General features: G+C 41.1%; 1 protein-coding gene across 2 annotated transcripts; it reads left to right on the plus strand.

Annotated features, from left to right (window-relative positions):
• Nucleotides 1-3,373: 3,373 nt before the first annotated feature.
• LOC136269311 (uncharacterized) lies at nt 3,374-13,261 on the plus strand. Of its 2 annotated transcripts, XM_066064861.1 has the most exons (5): nt 3,392-3,691; nt 5,272-5,385; nt 5,448-5,566; nt 6,301-6,987; nt 12,992-13,261. In XM_066064861.1, the coding sequence occupies exons 4-5, from the start codon at nt 6,562-6,564 to the stop codon at nt 12,998-13,000; spliced, it is 435 nt and encodes a 144-aa protein (XP_065920933.1). In that variant the 5' UTR covers nt 3,392-3,691; nt 5,272-5,385; nt 5,448-5,566; nt 6,301-6,561; the 3' UTR covers nt 13,001-13,261. The 2 variants fall into 2 exon arrangements, 1 of the variants encoding a protein (XP_065920933.1); XR_010707272.1 differs by lacking the exons at nt 5,272-5,385; nt 5,448-5,566; nt 6,301-6,987 and having other exon boundaries at nt 3,374-3,691.
• Nucleotides 13,262-14,257: the final 996 nt, after the last annotated feature.

Below are 14,257 nucleotides of genomic sequence, written 5' to 3' on the forward strand. Positions count from 1 at the left end.
AGAGTTGATAGATTTAAAAGTAGCTATTGTGAGCTCCTCTTTTTGGGTTCATTTTTTGAGAGACTTGTAATATTGCCATGTGCTAGGGGAATGGGATCTGCAATATTGAGCATAAACTCATTTTTTGTGTCTGCAAAGACATTTTATGTGCAAGTGTGGTAATGCATGGTTGGTGTGATTTAGTTGAAGAAAACTTGCTAGGAACAAAGTTATCAAGACAAAAAAGACAAGCGGATTTAAGTAGATGTAGATTATAAAGTTGTGTGCATGTAGTTTCTGATTTTTGTACCTCACCTTCTATGTCATCATCAGCATGAAGTTGCTGCACTATCAAGTTAATGATTTCTACACTAAACTCAGGGGCATAGAGAGAGGTTTTTAAAGGGTTTTAGGAAACCCCCTTTGAAATTTATATTTCTAAGTTCTTACAGCTACAAGAAGTGGACACATCATTTGGTTTGGTAGCACAAAAGTAATCAGTAACAACATGCAGTACAGCACAACAATTTATGGTAGCAATAAAGAGTTACATTCATTTTTCAGGGAAGAATCTGCATAGTGGACATGAGTCCTCTTGCAAGATTTAAGTAAAAGATCAAGATACTGTATATATACTCTAATAGAGCAGTCAACTATTATTCTAATAGAACATTCATAAACTAAAACAGGTTCATTATTATGAGAACATGTTGAGAGTGTAATCCTGATTGTTATAACTTATATATCTACCACTAGTTTAGCCATGTGGATAAATAAACCTAAAGTATCACTTATATCACTTGGGTGTACAAGATGAATCATTGATAGATTTTATTGTATTGTAATCATTTCCTACTTTTGTCATATCTGTGGCTCCACTATGTAGTTAGCTCTTTCCCAGGGGTTATATATACAAATATAACTAGTTTACTATCACATTAATGTAGTAATTCATACACAGGAACAAAGCCAGAATGTTTTCAGCAGTGGGGTCTGGGAGTACATCCCCAGTAACTGAGAGAACATTTTAATGTTAATGCTCCAAAACTCAGCAAATTGTAATATTTTATGGATAAAATAAAGTGATAGTTAATCAAGTGAATTAATGATATAACCCTTGGGACACAGCTTCATGGCAAGTGGGCCTGCATACAGACATGAATCCTCTGGAATGATTTGTAACCAATCAAAGTGTTGTAACTACAATAAAGTGTGTCAAGAATATGCCTTGTAAATCCAAGTGCATCATATAAATACAGGACTATAGGCATGACTAAAAACTGCAGAGTATAGCAGTATAAGCTCATATGCTCTATATAAGCTCTATCCCCCCAAAAACACCTTCGCTGTAAAAAAAGGCACGTCCAAGAAACTACAAGTACCTGAAAAAAAAACAGCTCAGCTATAGAAAAAAACTAACAGGCAACTGAAAGAGCTGATATCTGGAGCGGCCAAGAATCAATGTTGCTACAACTACCAAAGTTTTACCAAATCCATGCTCAGGTAAAATGAAAGTAACTGGCAACCAAAACAGCTGATATCTGAAGTGGCCAAGAATAAAATTTATTTTGATACAGCAAACTGCAATTATTAGTAATATTGAATCTTAATCATTCAACTGTGTTCTATACATTCATCCCTGCTACATCGTAAATTAATTCTTTGTTACTCTAATTGGCAGATAATTTGGCCGCCTTTTTTTTTCTCTCTATACTGACTATTGAAAAAGGCGGCCAAATTACCAGCCAATTAGAGTAACAAAGAATTAATTTACAATGTAGCAGGGATGAATGTATAGAACACAGTTGAATGATTAAGATTCAATATTACAACTTCATTAATAATTGCAGTTTGCTGTATCAAAATAAATTTTATTCTTGGCCACTTCAGATATCAGCTGTTTTGGTTGCCAGTTACTTTCATTTTACCTGAGCACGGATTTGGTAAAACTTTGGTAGTTGTAGCAACATTGATTCTTGGCCGCTCCAGATATCAGCTCTTTCAGTTGCCTGTTAGTTTTTTTCTATAGCTGAGCTGTTTTTTTTTCAGGTACTTGTAGTTTCTTGGATGTGCCTTTTTTTACAGCGAAGGTGTTTTTTGGGGGAATATCACTAATTTTTATCAGTTATATAATTGAAAGACTCAAGCCATGGGGGTGTATGATGAATTCTGCATTGTAGCGGTGTTGAGACAAAACACAAAGTGCTGAACATATATCATACATTCCTAGTACGGCTAGTAGCTGTGAATTGTTATTAGAACCAGAGCTGGTGGAAACTGTAATTTATTGGTCTGGCCAAGTAATGGCTATGGTCAGGGTTACCACTAAAGATGTGTGCAATACACTTATTTGCAAAGCATGCTTTTGTAGGTTTTCTGGGAGGATACCAAATCTGAAAAATGACATAGCAACTCTGAGATTTACATCTGGGAGTAGAAATTTAACACTTTTTGCTATATTGTTGATGACTGTTCTATTAGGGTATTTTTGCCTCACTGTTCTATTAGAATATATTGATACTTTTCCATGAATAAAACCTGCTATGGCCACTGCCATATAGACCATAAGGACAACTCAGCAACTTGGTTTGCCAGTCATAGCACAAGATGCTTTGCTGAGGGTCTATTATAGAGATCACACAAATGTGTGAACACCAGATTTTCATTTCAATACATAGACACACACATACATCATAAAAGCACAAGGCACACACAAAATATGCCAACACTATACATACTACTACCCATGTACGCACATATATGCACCACATATTGGTTGTACTTGATGTAAGCAAGTTAATATCACAATGCTCTCGTAGGTGAGCTGGTAGCAGTAGTGCTCTTACTTAGTGTTAAAATTTCTTGCATTGCTCGAAACAGAGGTACTGGAGAGTGAAGGATTATCACTGACATCATATTCAATCACAATAATCGTTGCAATCAGTGTGTAATTGCTTATGTACTGTATCACCATTGTTATGTTAATGTGTGCATGATTTATCCCACAATATGATTACTTCTTTTGGTATGTTGGTAGACTGTACCTGGTGTGTATGAATACCATTACAGAGGCAGAGGAATGAAACAACTTTTAGAAGGGAGGATGGCCATAGCCCAGACATTTGTGACAGCAGGGACCTGAGGATATGAGGACGTACATATTAGTGTTTTTCACATGCAGACATGCCAACTATGGGGATTTGCTGGGGTATGCATATGCCTTACAGGATAGCTTTTAAAATAAATTCCCTTTGAAAATGAATCAAGTAAGATTTTTAATAGCACCCATTTGGTTAACCGCATGGATGATTTTTTAGCACAAATATTTCGGCATAGCCGTTCTTCCATACAAAAGCTACTAAAAAACAATTATTATACCTAAGATGGAAAACTGGGGGAGGAGACAACATCATCAGACAGACCACCGCGGTGCTCGGTGCGGTTGGTTCCCCAATACATTAATTGCCGGTATACTCCCATGCCACCGGCGTCTTCGGACATATAGTTCAGTGGTCAAAGGACACACGGTCACAAAACTCACGATCCGTAAGAGTATATCGACGTACATTTACAAGTGTTCACGTGCGCAACTGGAGGTGTGAAAGGGACTTTCCAAGGGACTTCCTCTCCTAGCACAAGTGGTATTACCAAATACGGCAATAGCGCATCACCTTGATTGTGACCTACTTTGCGAAAGTGTGTAGATCTAACTGTAAGTTAATATTGCTTATAAAATGTTTTTGTATGTGTGTAAATAAGGTGCACGTGTTTCAGTCCTCCAGTCTTGGCTGAACATGAATGAATTAATTAGAGTTAGCAGTTGAGTGCATATTAGGAGGAACCTCAGACGGTGGTTGCTACTTTATATTATGCACCTATCAATGTATAGCCCCACTACCACAGGTCAGAGACATAGCCAAGGGGGGGGGGGGGGGGGGGAGAGGGGCATTTGCCCTCCCCCATCACTAAGTGTTTTTTTAAAACCTCCGTCACAACTCACAAGCTAAACTGACACGCAAATGACTAAATTATGTACGCTACTACACGGTATCACCAGGGGTTGCTAGTAAATGCACACACACTAACAACATTCAACTCGCTCGTGAATCCACCGAACGAAAATATTAGAGACACACTTCTATATTTAGCCTAGATTACTCACGTGGTAGAGCATTTTTGAGTCTAAAAAGAGTGACCCGTTCTAAGTGACCTCCCCACGGCAGGAGTCGCAACTCACAAGTGACAAAGGAGACCAGATGATGCTCTGAAAAACTGCCTACGAGGTGATAAAGTCCGGTTAAATGTACCAAGTTTCTTTTCTCGAGTTGATCACACTGGATCTTTGTATGGCAGTGCAGTGGCATGCCAGTTAATTTTTTTACTTTGTCAGTCAGTTAGGCGGATCAGTCACAAGCTTACAAGTTCTGCTAGCAAGACAGGTGGGATTTCGTGCAATATGTGGCATTTGAATTTCGCCAAGTGAGTGAACTCGTCATCCTTTCAGCAATGTGCTAGGACTGCAGCACAGGCTGTGGCTAATGTAAAGTAACTTGTATTTGCACTAAAATATTAACAATATAGTTCTACCGGACTGTGGATGAATTTGTTGGAGTACAGTTGTGGCACGTGTGATGATGCTCGACGAATATACCTCCATTGATAAGTGATAAGCAATCAGTAATGAAATAATTACGTAGCTAGTTATTTAAGCTGTAATAATACAACATCGTATGTTGGCTAGCCCATCATTGGGTCATTAGCCTTTTTTACGATCATTAACGATTTTGAGTGTTTCGTGGGGGCATGCCTGCCTCTCCATCATCTTCTGGCTAGCTACATCCCTGCCATAGGTACGGCTGAGGTGGGGATTTCATCCCTAAAAATTATTCCCCACCTAATGAGAAGTACTGGTGATACAACATTGCTCCACATATCCTGACATATCTCCCAGTAGCGAAACCTGGGGTTAGTCGGGCTTTTCACAATCACCCATTGCGTCTGTCACAGTGTAGCTATTCCAGTTGCAAGTTATTTCAAGCAGGATTTAGTGATGACAAATAGTAAGTCAGCATCCATGAAATGCTGTATTGGTGTGTTTCTTGGACAATGACAAATCCCCACCAGGAAACTTAATGGTCCATTCCCCTACCAACTCGACCTTCCCCCACCTTCAGCCCGTACCTGTGGTAGTCGGGCATTACATTGATAGGTGCATTAAATGTGCTCCTGTTACATAATTTGTTGTTTATACAATGAGGTCTTAACTGCATCACATTATCCTGCATTTTCAAGGTCTCATTATTGTGGTCTACTGCACCATCAACACCATATTGCAAACATCTGTGTTATGGGCAGATTGGGACCAATGATTACATGTATTGTGATTATAGCATCGTAATTCTCCAGGTCAGTTGGGACTCGTGTTTGAGTATCTTCAGTGTTAAGTGTCCATATTTTTGTCTTTGTAGTGCCCACTTTGCCAACTTGCTGTTTACAAATGTGTTCTCAGTAGTGTGGGAATGTATCAGTTATAGATGTCACTATAGTTGTGAGTCTTGACTGGAATTTCCAGGAACTTTAGCTGCAGGTAAAAGATAAAAACAAGTGAATATTTGTATGAATAAGGTTTTTTTGGCTGCATGTTGACTGGTAATGGTCTAAATGACTGGATTTATTTGTGTTTTAGTCAGGTACATGTTACTTTATGTAAGATGTTTGGTGTCCCAATAGTTTCACAGATCTAATAGTCAGACCGTTTTCTTTCCCTACCTAGTTCTGGGACGAATGTGCATTTCATGATCACATTCGTAGGTTCTGTAAATTTAGCAAATGAATGCTTGAAGGTGTGTTTCTAATATTTCAGTGCAATATGCATTCATATATTTTTGCAGAAATGTACTGCAGACATGCCAACTCACACGCATTAGGCGTGAGTCTCACTCTTTGGCTAGTAATCTCACGCTCTCACGCCTAACCCTCTGTTTCTCACTCTTTCAGCTTAGTTCTCACGCATTTCTCACACCTAATCTGCTTCGTAATTAGCCCTGTGCTTAAAATTGGGCAGACCTGTGCTTATTTTTGTACTTAGAGCATGCGACGACCTTTTTTTTTTTTTTTTTTTTGGTCTTCACTACCAAAAATCCTGGAGCTGCACTTGAGTCTGGTCCACATTGCTGGTAGTGTTTGAGGTCTCACTCCTAAAATTGTTCAGAGGTTGGCATCTCTGGTACTTGTAGTGAACGACTGAGACATTTAATAGAATGTAACTTTAATTAGAGTGTTCTTAATATAGTGTATGATCACGTGTATCAATTGTTGCAGTGTGTGTTGTAGCGTGTCCTTTATTATCCGATCAATCACACTGGTACGGGTGGTTCTTACCAGTTATCGAACCTCCAGTCCGTCGTCACGACATTGTTGGTGCTGTTAGCCAGGAGTACTGTGTCTGCTGCTCTTCCCTTCGTTCAAACCTCAGTCGCAGAAGTCGTGGTACCGTGGAAAATTATTTTTAACGGTACCCGCTAAGGCAAGCCACGTCTACTATTAGAACTGTTATTGTTGTTAATTGTTTTAGCGGGATCAATGGAGGAGCAGACTCGGTTACAAGCTTCACGGAGTGGGTACAAGGGACACGTGACTCGACTGTTTAACAAGATTGACGAACTGGTTAGTGGCGAATTCGACGATTACACAACAACGTCATTGAACAACGCTATTGAGCAACTCACCAAGAAATTGGAGAAGATCACGAAAATTGATGATCGTTTATTAGAATTATCAAAGGATGCAACTGAATTAGAAACAGCAGTGTTAGAGGCAGAAGAGCTACATGATGAAATCTCAGAAAAGATTGCCAGAGCTAAAAGGTTCATTGAGTTAAAAAATAGTGCAAAACAGCCAAGCAGAGATTCACCATCAGTCAGTCATGAAGTCCCACCGAGTCCCCAACTTTCAGTGGAATCACAACAGAACAGTGATCACTTGGATAGTCATCAACACGTTCAACACGTGAGTGAACTCACAAGTATAAGTGATCTACAATTAAATACTAGCCAGACACATTCCAGTACAGTCCATGTTAGCACAAGTGTATCACAGTTAGACAGTGTAGTTACAACAATTGTAGACCATACTATGTCATCAGCCCCATTGACAAACACAGTTTTTTCACATTCAGGCACATCATTACCGCCTCTAATGCACTTATACCCACCACCGTTGATTTCAACCGCTTCATACACATACACTCCTAGTATGCAGCAAAGGCCAGTGAAGTTATCAGTGCCTGATGTCGGTAGTCTATACACCTCATCAGTGAATCATTTGGGAACATTGCCAGCATCAGTGGGTTACCAACAGTCTGCCACCATTCAACAGCTGCCATTGGCCAACAGCTACAGTTTACCAGTAGCCAGCAGTTATAGTTTGCCAGCTACCAACTATCACAGCACCCAACAGTTTGCCACTAGCCGTTTACCTAAACTTTCCCTACCGACATTTTCGGGTGACCCTCTCACATGGCAAGCCTTCTGGGACTCGTTCTTTGCAGCAATCCATTCCAACCCTAGTTTAAGCGGAATACAGAAGTTTAACTACCTCAAGGCTCAATTACAGGGAGATGCTGCTAGAGCAATTGAGGGTCTTCCTCTTTCAGAACTGAATTATAGACACTCAATTTCTCTCCTTCAAGATCGTTTTGGCCAAACCCACAAGTTAATTGATGCCCACATGAAATCTCTCATGAGTATGGCTTCTCCTACTAACAGCTTGGCAAGCTTGCGCATGTTTTATGACTCCATAGAAAGTCACATCCGTGGATTGTCTTCACTAGGCAAGGCTGAACACTCTTATGGTGACCTGCTAGTACCTATTATCATGGGTAAACTTACTCCTGAAGTGAGACGGAATCTAGCAAGAGAACATTCAAATACACAATGGATTCTTACAGATTTAATGGCAGCTCTTCAGAAGGAGATCCGAGTTCTCGAATGTGGACTGCATGATTCATACAATGCAGCTTCCAAGATGTCTACTACAGCGGCCTTTCAAGTTGGAGCTAGAGACAATCGTTCCACAACTTCTGGTAAGAAGAAAGCACCAGTATGTGCATTCTGCAAGGGTCCACATTCTTCACATTCCTGTGAAAGTGTAATTGATCATCAGAAACGTGTAGATATTGTCAAGAGAGATAACCTCTGTTTCAACTGTTTGGCACACCACAAGGTGTCACAATGTCAGTCTAGGTTTAGATGTAAAAAATGCAAGAAGAAGCATCACACCACATTGTGCAACAGTAAACCACCATCTACTGAATCATTACCTGATAATGTGACTGATAGTAAACCACAAACTTCTTCAGCAGATGTTGCAGGGCTTCTCACTCCAATCTCACCTTGTGTCACACCCAAGTCAGTTACTACATGCCTTCTCAAGACTGCAGTAGCTCCTATCATTGCTGGACACACCAAGACTAGTGCAAACATTCTTTTTGATGAGGGTGCTCAGCGTTCATTCATATCCAGAGAGATGGTTAATGAATTGGGCACATCACTGACCTCCACAGCAGACATTTCTTTGGCTTCGTTTGGCAATGCATCTAGAACTCACCAGAAGCTTGGTGTTGTGACAGTAGAGATACAGACTTTGAGTGGAGAACTGATCCCAATATCAGTACTTGTCGTACCAACAATTGCTGCGCCAATTCAGAACGTTGTCCCACTTTCTGTTAGCACAATGCCACATCTGCAAGGACTCAAGCTGGCCCATCCAGTCACATCCAACAATAACTTCACCATTTCATTATTGATTGGAACTGACTACTACTGGAAGTTTGTTCAGGACACCATAATCAGAGGAGATGGGCCCACAGCTCAGGAGTCAAAGCTCGGCTATCTACTATCAGGACCGTTACCACATTGTCTCTCACAGTCAGCAGCTTCTATTTTACTACAGATAACATCCTCAGTGACACCTGAAGAACCCAACCTAGAGAAGTTTTGGTCTGTTGAATCCATTGGGACAAATGCCCATACATCATCTACCGATTTATCCTTTCTCCGTACCTATCAGCAGTCCGCAATCACTCAAACTCCTGAGGGTGTCTACATAGCAAGATTCCCATGGAAGGAAGACAAACCCTATCTACCTTCTAACTTTAACATCTGTAAGAAAAGAACAATTGCCTTAGTTAACAAGCTCAAGCAAACACCAGAACTCTTGTCCGTCTATGATAACATCATCAAAGACCAACAACAGAGAGGCTTCATCGAAACAGTGAGTGACCATGACGCTACTGAGAACACACACTATCTACCTCACCGACCAGTCAAGAAGGATTCTGTCACTACACCCATACGAATCGTGTATGACTGTAGCTGCCGGGGAAATGGAAATTCAACCAGTCTCAATGATTGCCTGACAGTAACACCTCCATTTCTAAACAACTTGTGTTCTATATTGTTACGTTTTCGCAGCCATGCCTTTGCCCTTTCAACCGACATCGAAAAGGCTTTTCTTCATGTCCAGTTACATTCAGATGATAGGAATTTCACAAGATTTATTTGGCCATCAAGTACAGATGATTCCTTCCTCACATATCGCTTTGCTGTTGTTCCCTTTGGATCATCAAGTTCACCATTTATGCTCGCTGCAGTACTTGATCTACACCTCAGTAAGGTTGCCTCATCTGTTGCACTTGACATGAAAGACAATATTTACGTTGACAACATCTTATCTGGCTGCAACACAGAAGAAGAGTTACTAACTTACTACAAACACTCTCGTGAACTAATGAGTCAAGCAAACTTCAACCTCCGGTCATGGTCATCTAACAGTCATCAGCTCCAGGCAGTCACAGCAAGAGAGAAAACCAGTGACCCTAAGCCAACTGTGGGGCTTCTAGGTCTTCAGTGGAATACAATTACAGACAGTGTATCACTTGCTCCAAAGCAACTTCCACCCACTAACACTTCCTTTATCACAAAGAGAGATGTCCTACAGACCTCCTCACAGATATACGATCCGCTAGGATGGGTAACACCTGTGACTGTCAGAGCCAAAATTTTGCTTCAGCAAGTATGGCAGACTAAGCTGACATGGGACGAACCTCTTCCCAAAGAGATTACTGACACTTGGCTCACCATTCTACCAGATCTGATGAAGCTGTCACAATTTACAGTTCCAAGAACATATTTCTCAACATCAGACACATCAACTTTCCACCTGTATGCCTTCGCTGATGCCAGCACTAAAGCCTACGGTGCTGTAGTTTACATTTGTCGAAACCAAGAGACGTCATTAGTCATGTCTAAGAGTCGAGTTGCACCAATCAAGACCATCACTCTTCCTAAGCTAGAACTGATGGCAGCTGTCATGGCTACTAGATTGGTGCAATTTGTTGTATCTTCACTTCATTTCCAGTCTAATGATCAATCCAACCATATCCACCTGTGGACTGACAGCCAGATTGCTCTCCACTGGATATATAAGCAGCATAACCCCAAACCCTTTATCTCACACCGTGTAGCAGAGATTGTTAGAGCCTTTCCAGCCAACTCATGGTCATATGTACTATCTAGTGATAATCCTGCTGATTTGTTGACGAGAGGGATCTCCGCTGAACAGCTTTTCTCATCGCAGCTATAGCTACACGGACCCAGCTGGCTACAATGTAGTCAGGACTGGCCACAGTGGACTCCAACCAACGCTTTTCTACAGTTAGCTGAAGAGGAAGATGAACATGGAAGCACACCACCAGCTACTCAGACCAGTGAAGTTGTTACAGGTATTCATACTGTCATTGACATTACTCGTTTTAGCACTATTGATAAGTTAGTAGCTGTCACTGCATACGTCCTTAGGTATGTTCACAATGCTCATACACAACGGCCACGAGTAATTGGACCACTAAGTGCAGTTGAACGGAATGCTGCCGTGAAGGAATGGATATCCAGTAGTCAGACTTCCAGCTATCGAGTTGAATTGAATTATTTGCGGAAGAAGCAGAATTCATGCCCCAACCTTGTCAGGCAACTTAGACTGTACTTGGATGAGAAACAACTCCTGAGATGCAGTGGCAGAATCCACAATGCTCCGGTCAGTGATGCTACTAAATTTCCCGTGCTACTACCTTCCAAGCACCGCTTGACAGATCTAATCATTGAAGACACTCATAGGAAGCTCCACCATGGGGGTGTAGCTATCACTGTAACCGCCTTACGAGAAGTTTATTGGATCCCTCTATCAGACAGCGAGTAAGAAGTGTCCTTAGAAGATGTGTCACATGTGCCAAGACATCGGGAAAAGCGTATAGAACTCCTGATCCACCACCATTACCCAAGATACGTGTTGGACAACCAAGACCATTTGCTGTCACAGGGGTGGACTTCACTGGGGCACTCTATGTCAAGGAGTCCAATGGTGAGCAGAAAGCATACATCTGCCTTTTCACGTGCGCAAGCACTAGGGCAATTCATTTGGAGATTGTGACAGATCTATCCGCAGAAACATTTCTGTTAGCCTTTCGACGATTTGCCGGTCGCAGATCTATTCCTTCAGTCATGCTCTCAGATAACGCTTCCACTTATCTTGCCGCCGCGGAGGAATTGAAGATGTTGTTCGAGTCTGATGTCATCAAAGAAGCATTGGGACGCCAAGGTGTTGATTGGCAATTCATACCAAAACGTGCTCCGTGGTATGGGGGATTTTGGGAGCGGTTGATAGGGTTGACAAAGCAGGCCATCAGAAAGACTCTTGGTAGAACATTCATCTCTCTTGATCAGCTACAAACTGTAGTGATAGAGATTGAGAGTATGCTTAATGACAGACCCCTTACCTATGTGAACTCTGATCTACAAGATCCTCAGCCGTTGACACCCTCTCACTTGCTATATGGCAGAAGGATTCAACAAGTTCCTCATCCCCTCAATGACCCAGAAGAACTGACTGACCCGACGTTTATGTATGGTACAGACCTTAGGAACAGAGTGAACAAGCTCGCACAGTTAATGGAACACTTTTCATCACGTTGGAAGAGAGAATACTTGACTTCCTTGAGAGAATTTTACAAGACATCAAAACGAAGCAGTAAACAACTGATTAGAACAGGAGATGTTGTGATAGTTCATGAGGATAATAAGTCAAGACTTCATTGGAGATTAGCTGTAGTGGAAGACCTTATCAAGGGGAATGATGGTCAAGTACGTGCTGCACACATCAGAACAAGTAACCACAAGACAACGCGACCTGTTGCCAAGTTATTCCCATTGGAAGTGCACAGTAAAACTACTCCAGAAGAAGCTGATCAGTCTAGTACTAGTACTGAATCCCAACTGAGTACAGCTGCTACTGAAACAGTTCGTGTGCGTACAATGAGAGCTGCTGCTGCAAGAGCACTCCAGAGAATGAAGGAGTGGAATGGAGCACTTGGCCCGCCCCCGGAGAATGTAGTGAACGACTGAGACATTTAATAGAATGTAACTTTAATTAGAGTGTTCTTAATATAGTGTATGATCACGTGTATCAATTGTTGCAGTGTGTGTTGTAGCGTGTCCTTTATTATCCGATCAATCACACTGGTACGAGTGGTTCTTACCAGTTATCGAACCTCCAGTCCGTCGTCACGACAGTACTGTAGTCATTGAGATAGTGTTATAATGTAATCTAAATTTATTTTCTCAAATGTTACTATGCTTATATACTATAGTAACCATGGTAACTAATGTTTGTTGGTAAAATGTTGCCTATCTCCTTAATGAGCAAATGTTCGAATTTTCAGACATTTGTCCCATCACTAGTTATTTTACAGATCAATTACTAGTAATGGCTCTAACCACCAGTGTCTAGATCATAGACTACCCTGATTATGAAGGTGTCCTGGTTTTCCAGGTACATTGATGTGCAATGAGATTTTGTAGAACCTTTAGCTGCTGGTTAATGTGTTTTATAGTGCATGCCAAACTTGTTACCTAAGTTTAGATTGACCACACAATTAACATGTTGTGTTTCTTGACAGGTCCAGTGAAATTCAGAAATTGGAGGAAGGCATCCCATCAGATGACAAATGGAAGATTCGCAGACTGCCTTGGTTACACCCCACCCCCATCCCCTTCTTGGCAGCACTGAGGATTGGTGTCCTGTCAAGTACACAATGGCAGATCCAACATTAAGAAGCAAAGCCAATGATCGTTCTTAGTTGTCTACCAACATGGGACAGTGGTTTATTTTAAAAGTGCACTTTGTGAAATACTGTATTGTTGTATGTATCAATTATTAGCTTGCGTGACATGTGATGTTAATCGCTAGCCGTCTGGCTTTACTGTGCATGAGCACCTTTACGTCAGAAAGTTAAGTACGAATTGGGAGTGAAAATGTCTACACGAATGAAAGCAATCACGTGATATTACATGGGTGGCGCTAAATGGAATTATACTGAAAACACTCTCCCTAGGGAAGTTACGTTCTTCACGCTTTCACAATACGTTTATATGAGTGTTGGGTCAGTGTCCACGCCGCGTCTTTAAAAGTTATCGTATGGATTAGGCGTTTGGTAAACAAAATCCGCTGTACAGGCAATCCAGTACTAGAAAACTCCTGTACCAGTATTACTCCACAAAAGGCAGTTACATTCAATGATAATTATGGCGATAACACTAACACAAGCCGAGATATCGGAGTAATGAAGTGAATTTGGTCTTATTTTCGCGGTTGCGACAAGATAGCCACTCATTTACAATTCCGGCGCCCGCTGTGCAATACATTTCTAATGGGAATGATTTGTAATTCAGAGTTAAAATTGCGAAACCGTCCCTACACGTAAATAACTCACGGTAGTAGCCGCGCGCGTTTTATTTGTGGCGTGCGCTTTGTAGTTTCTTGGCCGTGCGCCTCACTATCGTGAGTCTTGATTCCTTAATAAAAAAAACCTTGGAATTCAACACTCCGCACTCCACATAATATAAAGTTCTTGCTCACATTAGTAAGTCTATTAATACATGGATGTTTATATGAATACCCTATTAGAGTATATTTGACTGTTCTATTGGAGTATATAGGTGACTGCTCTATTGGAGTATCTCAATCTCATGTCCCATCTGTGGATCCTTCCCTGAGAAATGAATGTGTTAGTTTTATATTGTTATTGTGCTGTACTGTGTGCTGTTACTCACTCAGTTTGTGCTACCAAACTTAGTGTGTTAGAAACCTTAGGAATCTAGGTTCCTGAAACCCTTGCATGGGAACTCCCCTTACCTACACCCCTGATACAAGAACAATTAGAGAT

This window comes from Dysidea avara, chromosome 10 (genome assembly GCF_963678975.1).
Source record: "Dysidea avara chromosome 10, odDysAvar1.4, whole genome shotgun sequence".
NCBI classification, from domain to species: Eukaryota; Metazoa; Porifera; class Demospongiae; order Dictyoceratida; family Dysideidae; genus Dysidea; species Dysidea avara.

What these genes read in the sequence shown, in the direction of transcription:
- LOC136269311 (XM_066064861.1), top strand. Translation starts at nt 6,562, where the DNA reads ATGGAGGAGCAGACTCGGTTACAAGCTTCACGGAGTGGGTACAAGGGA.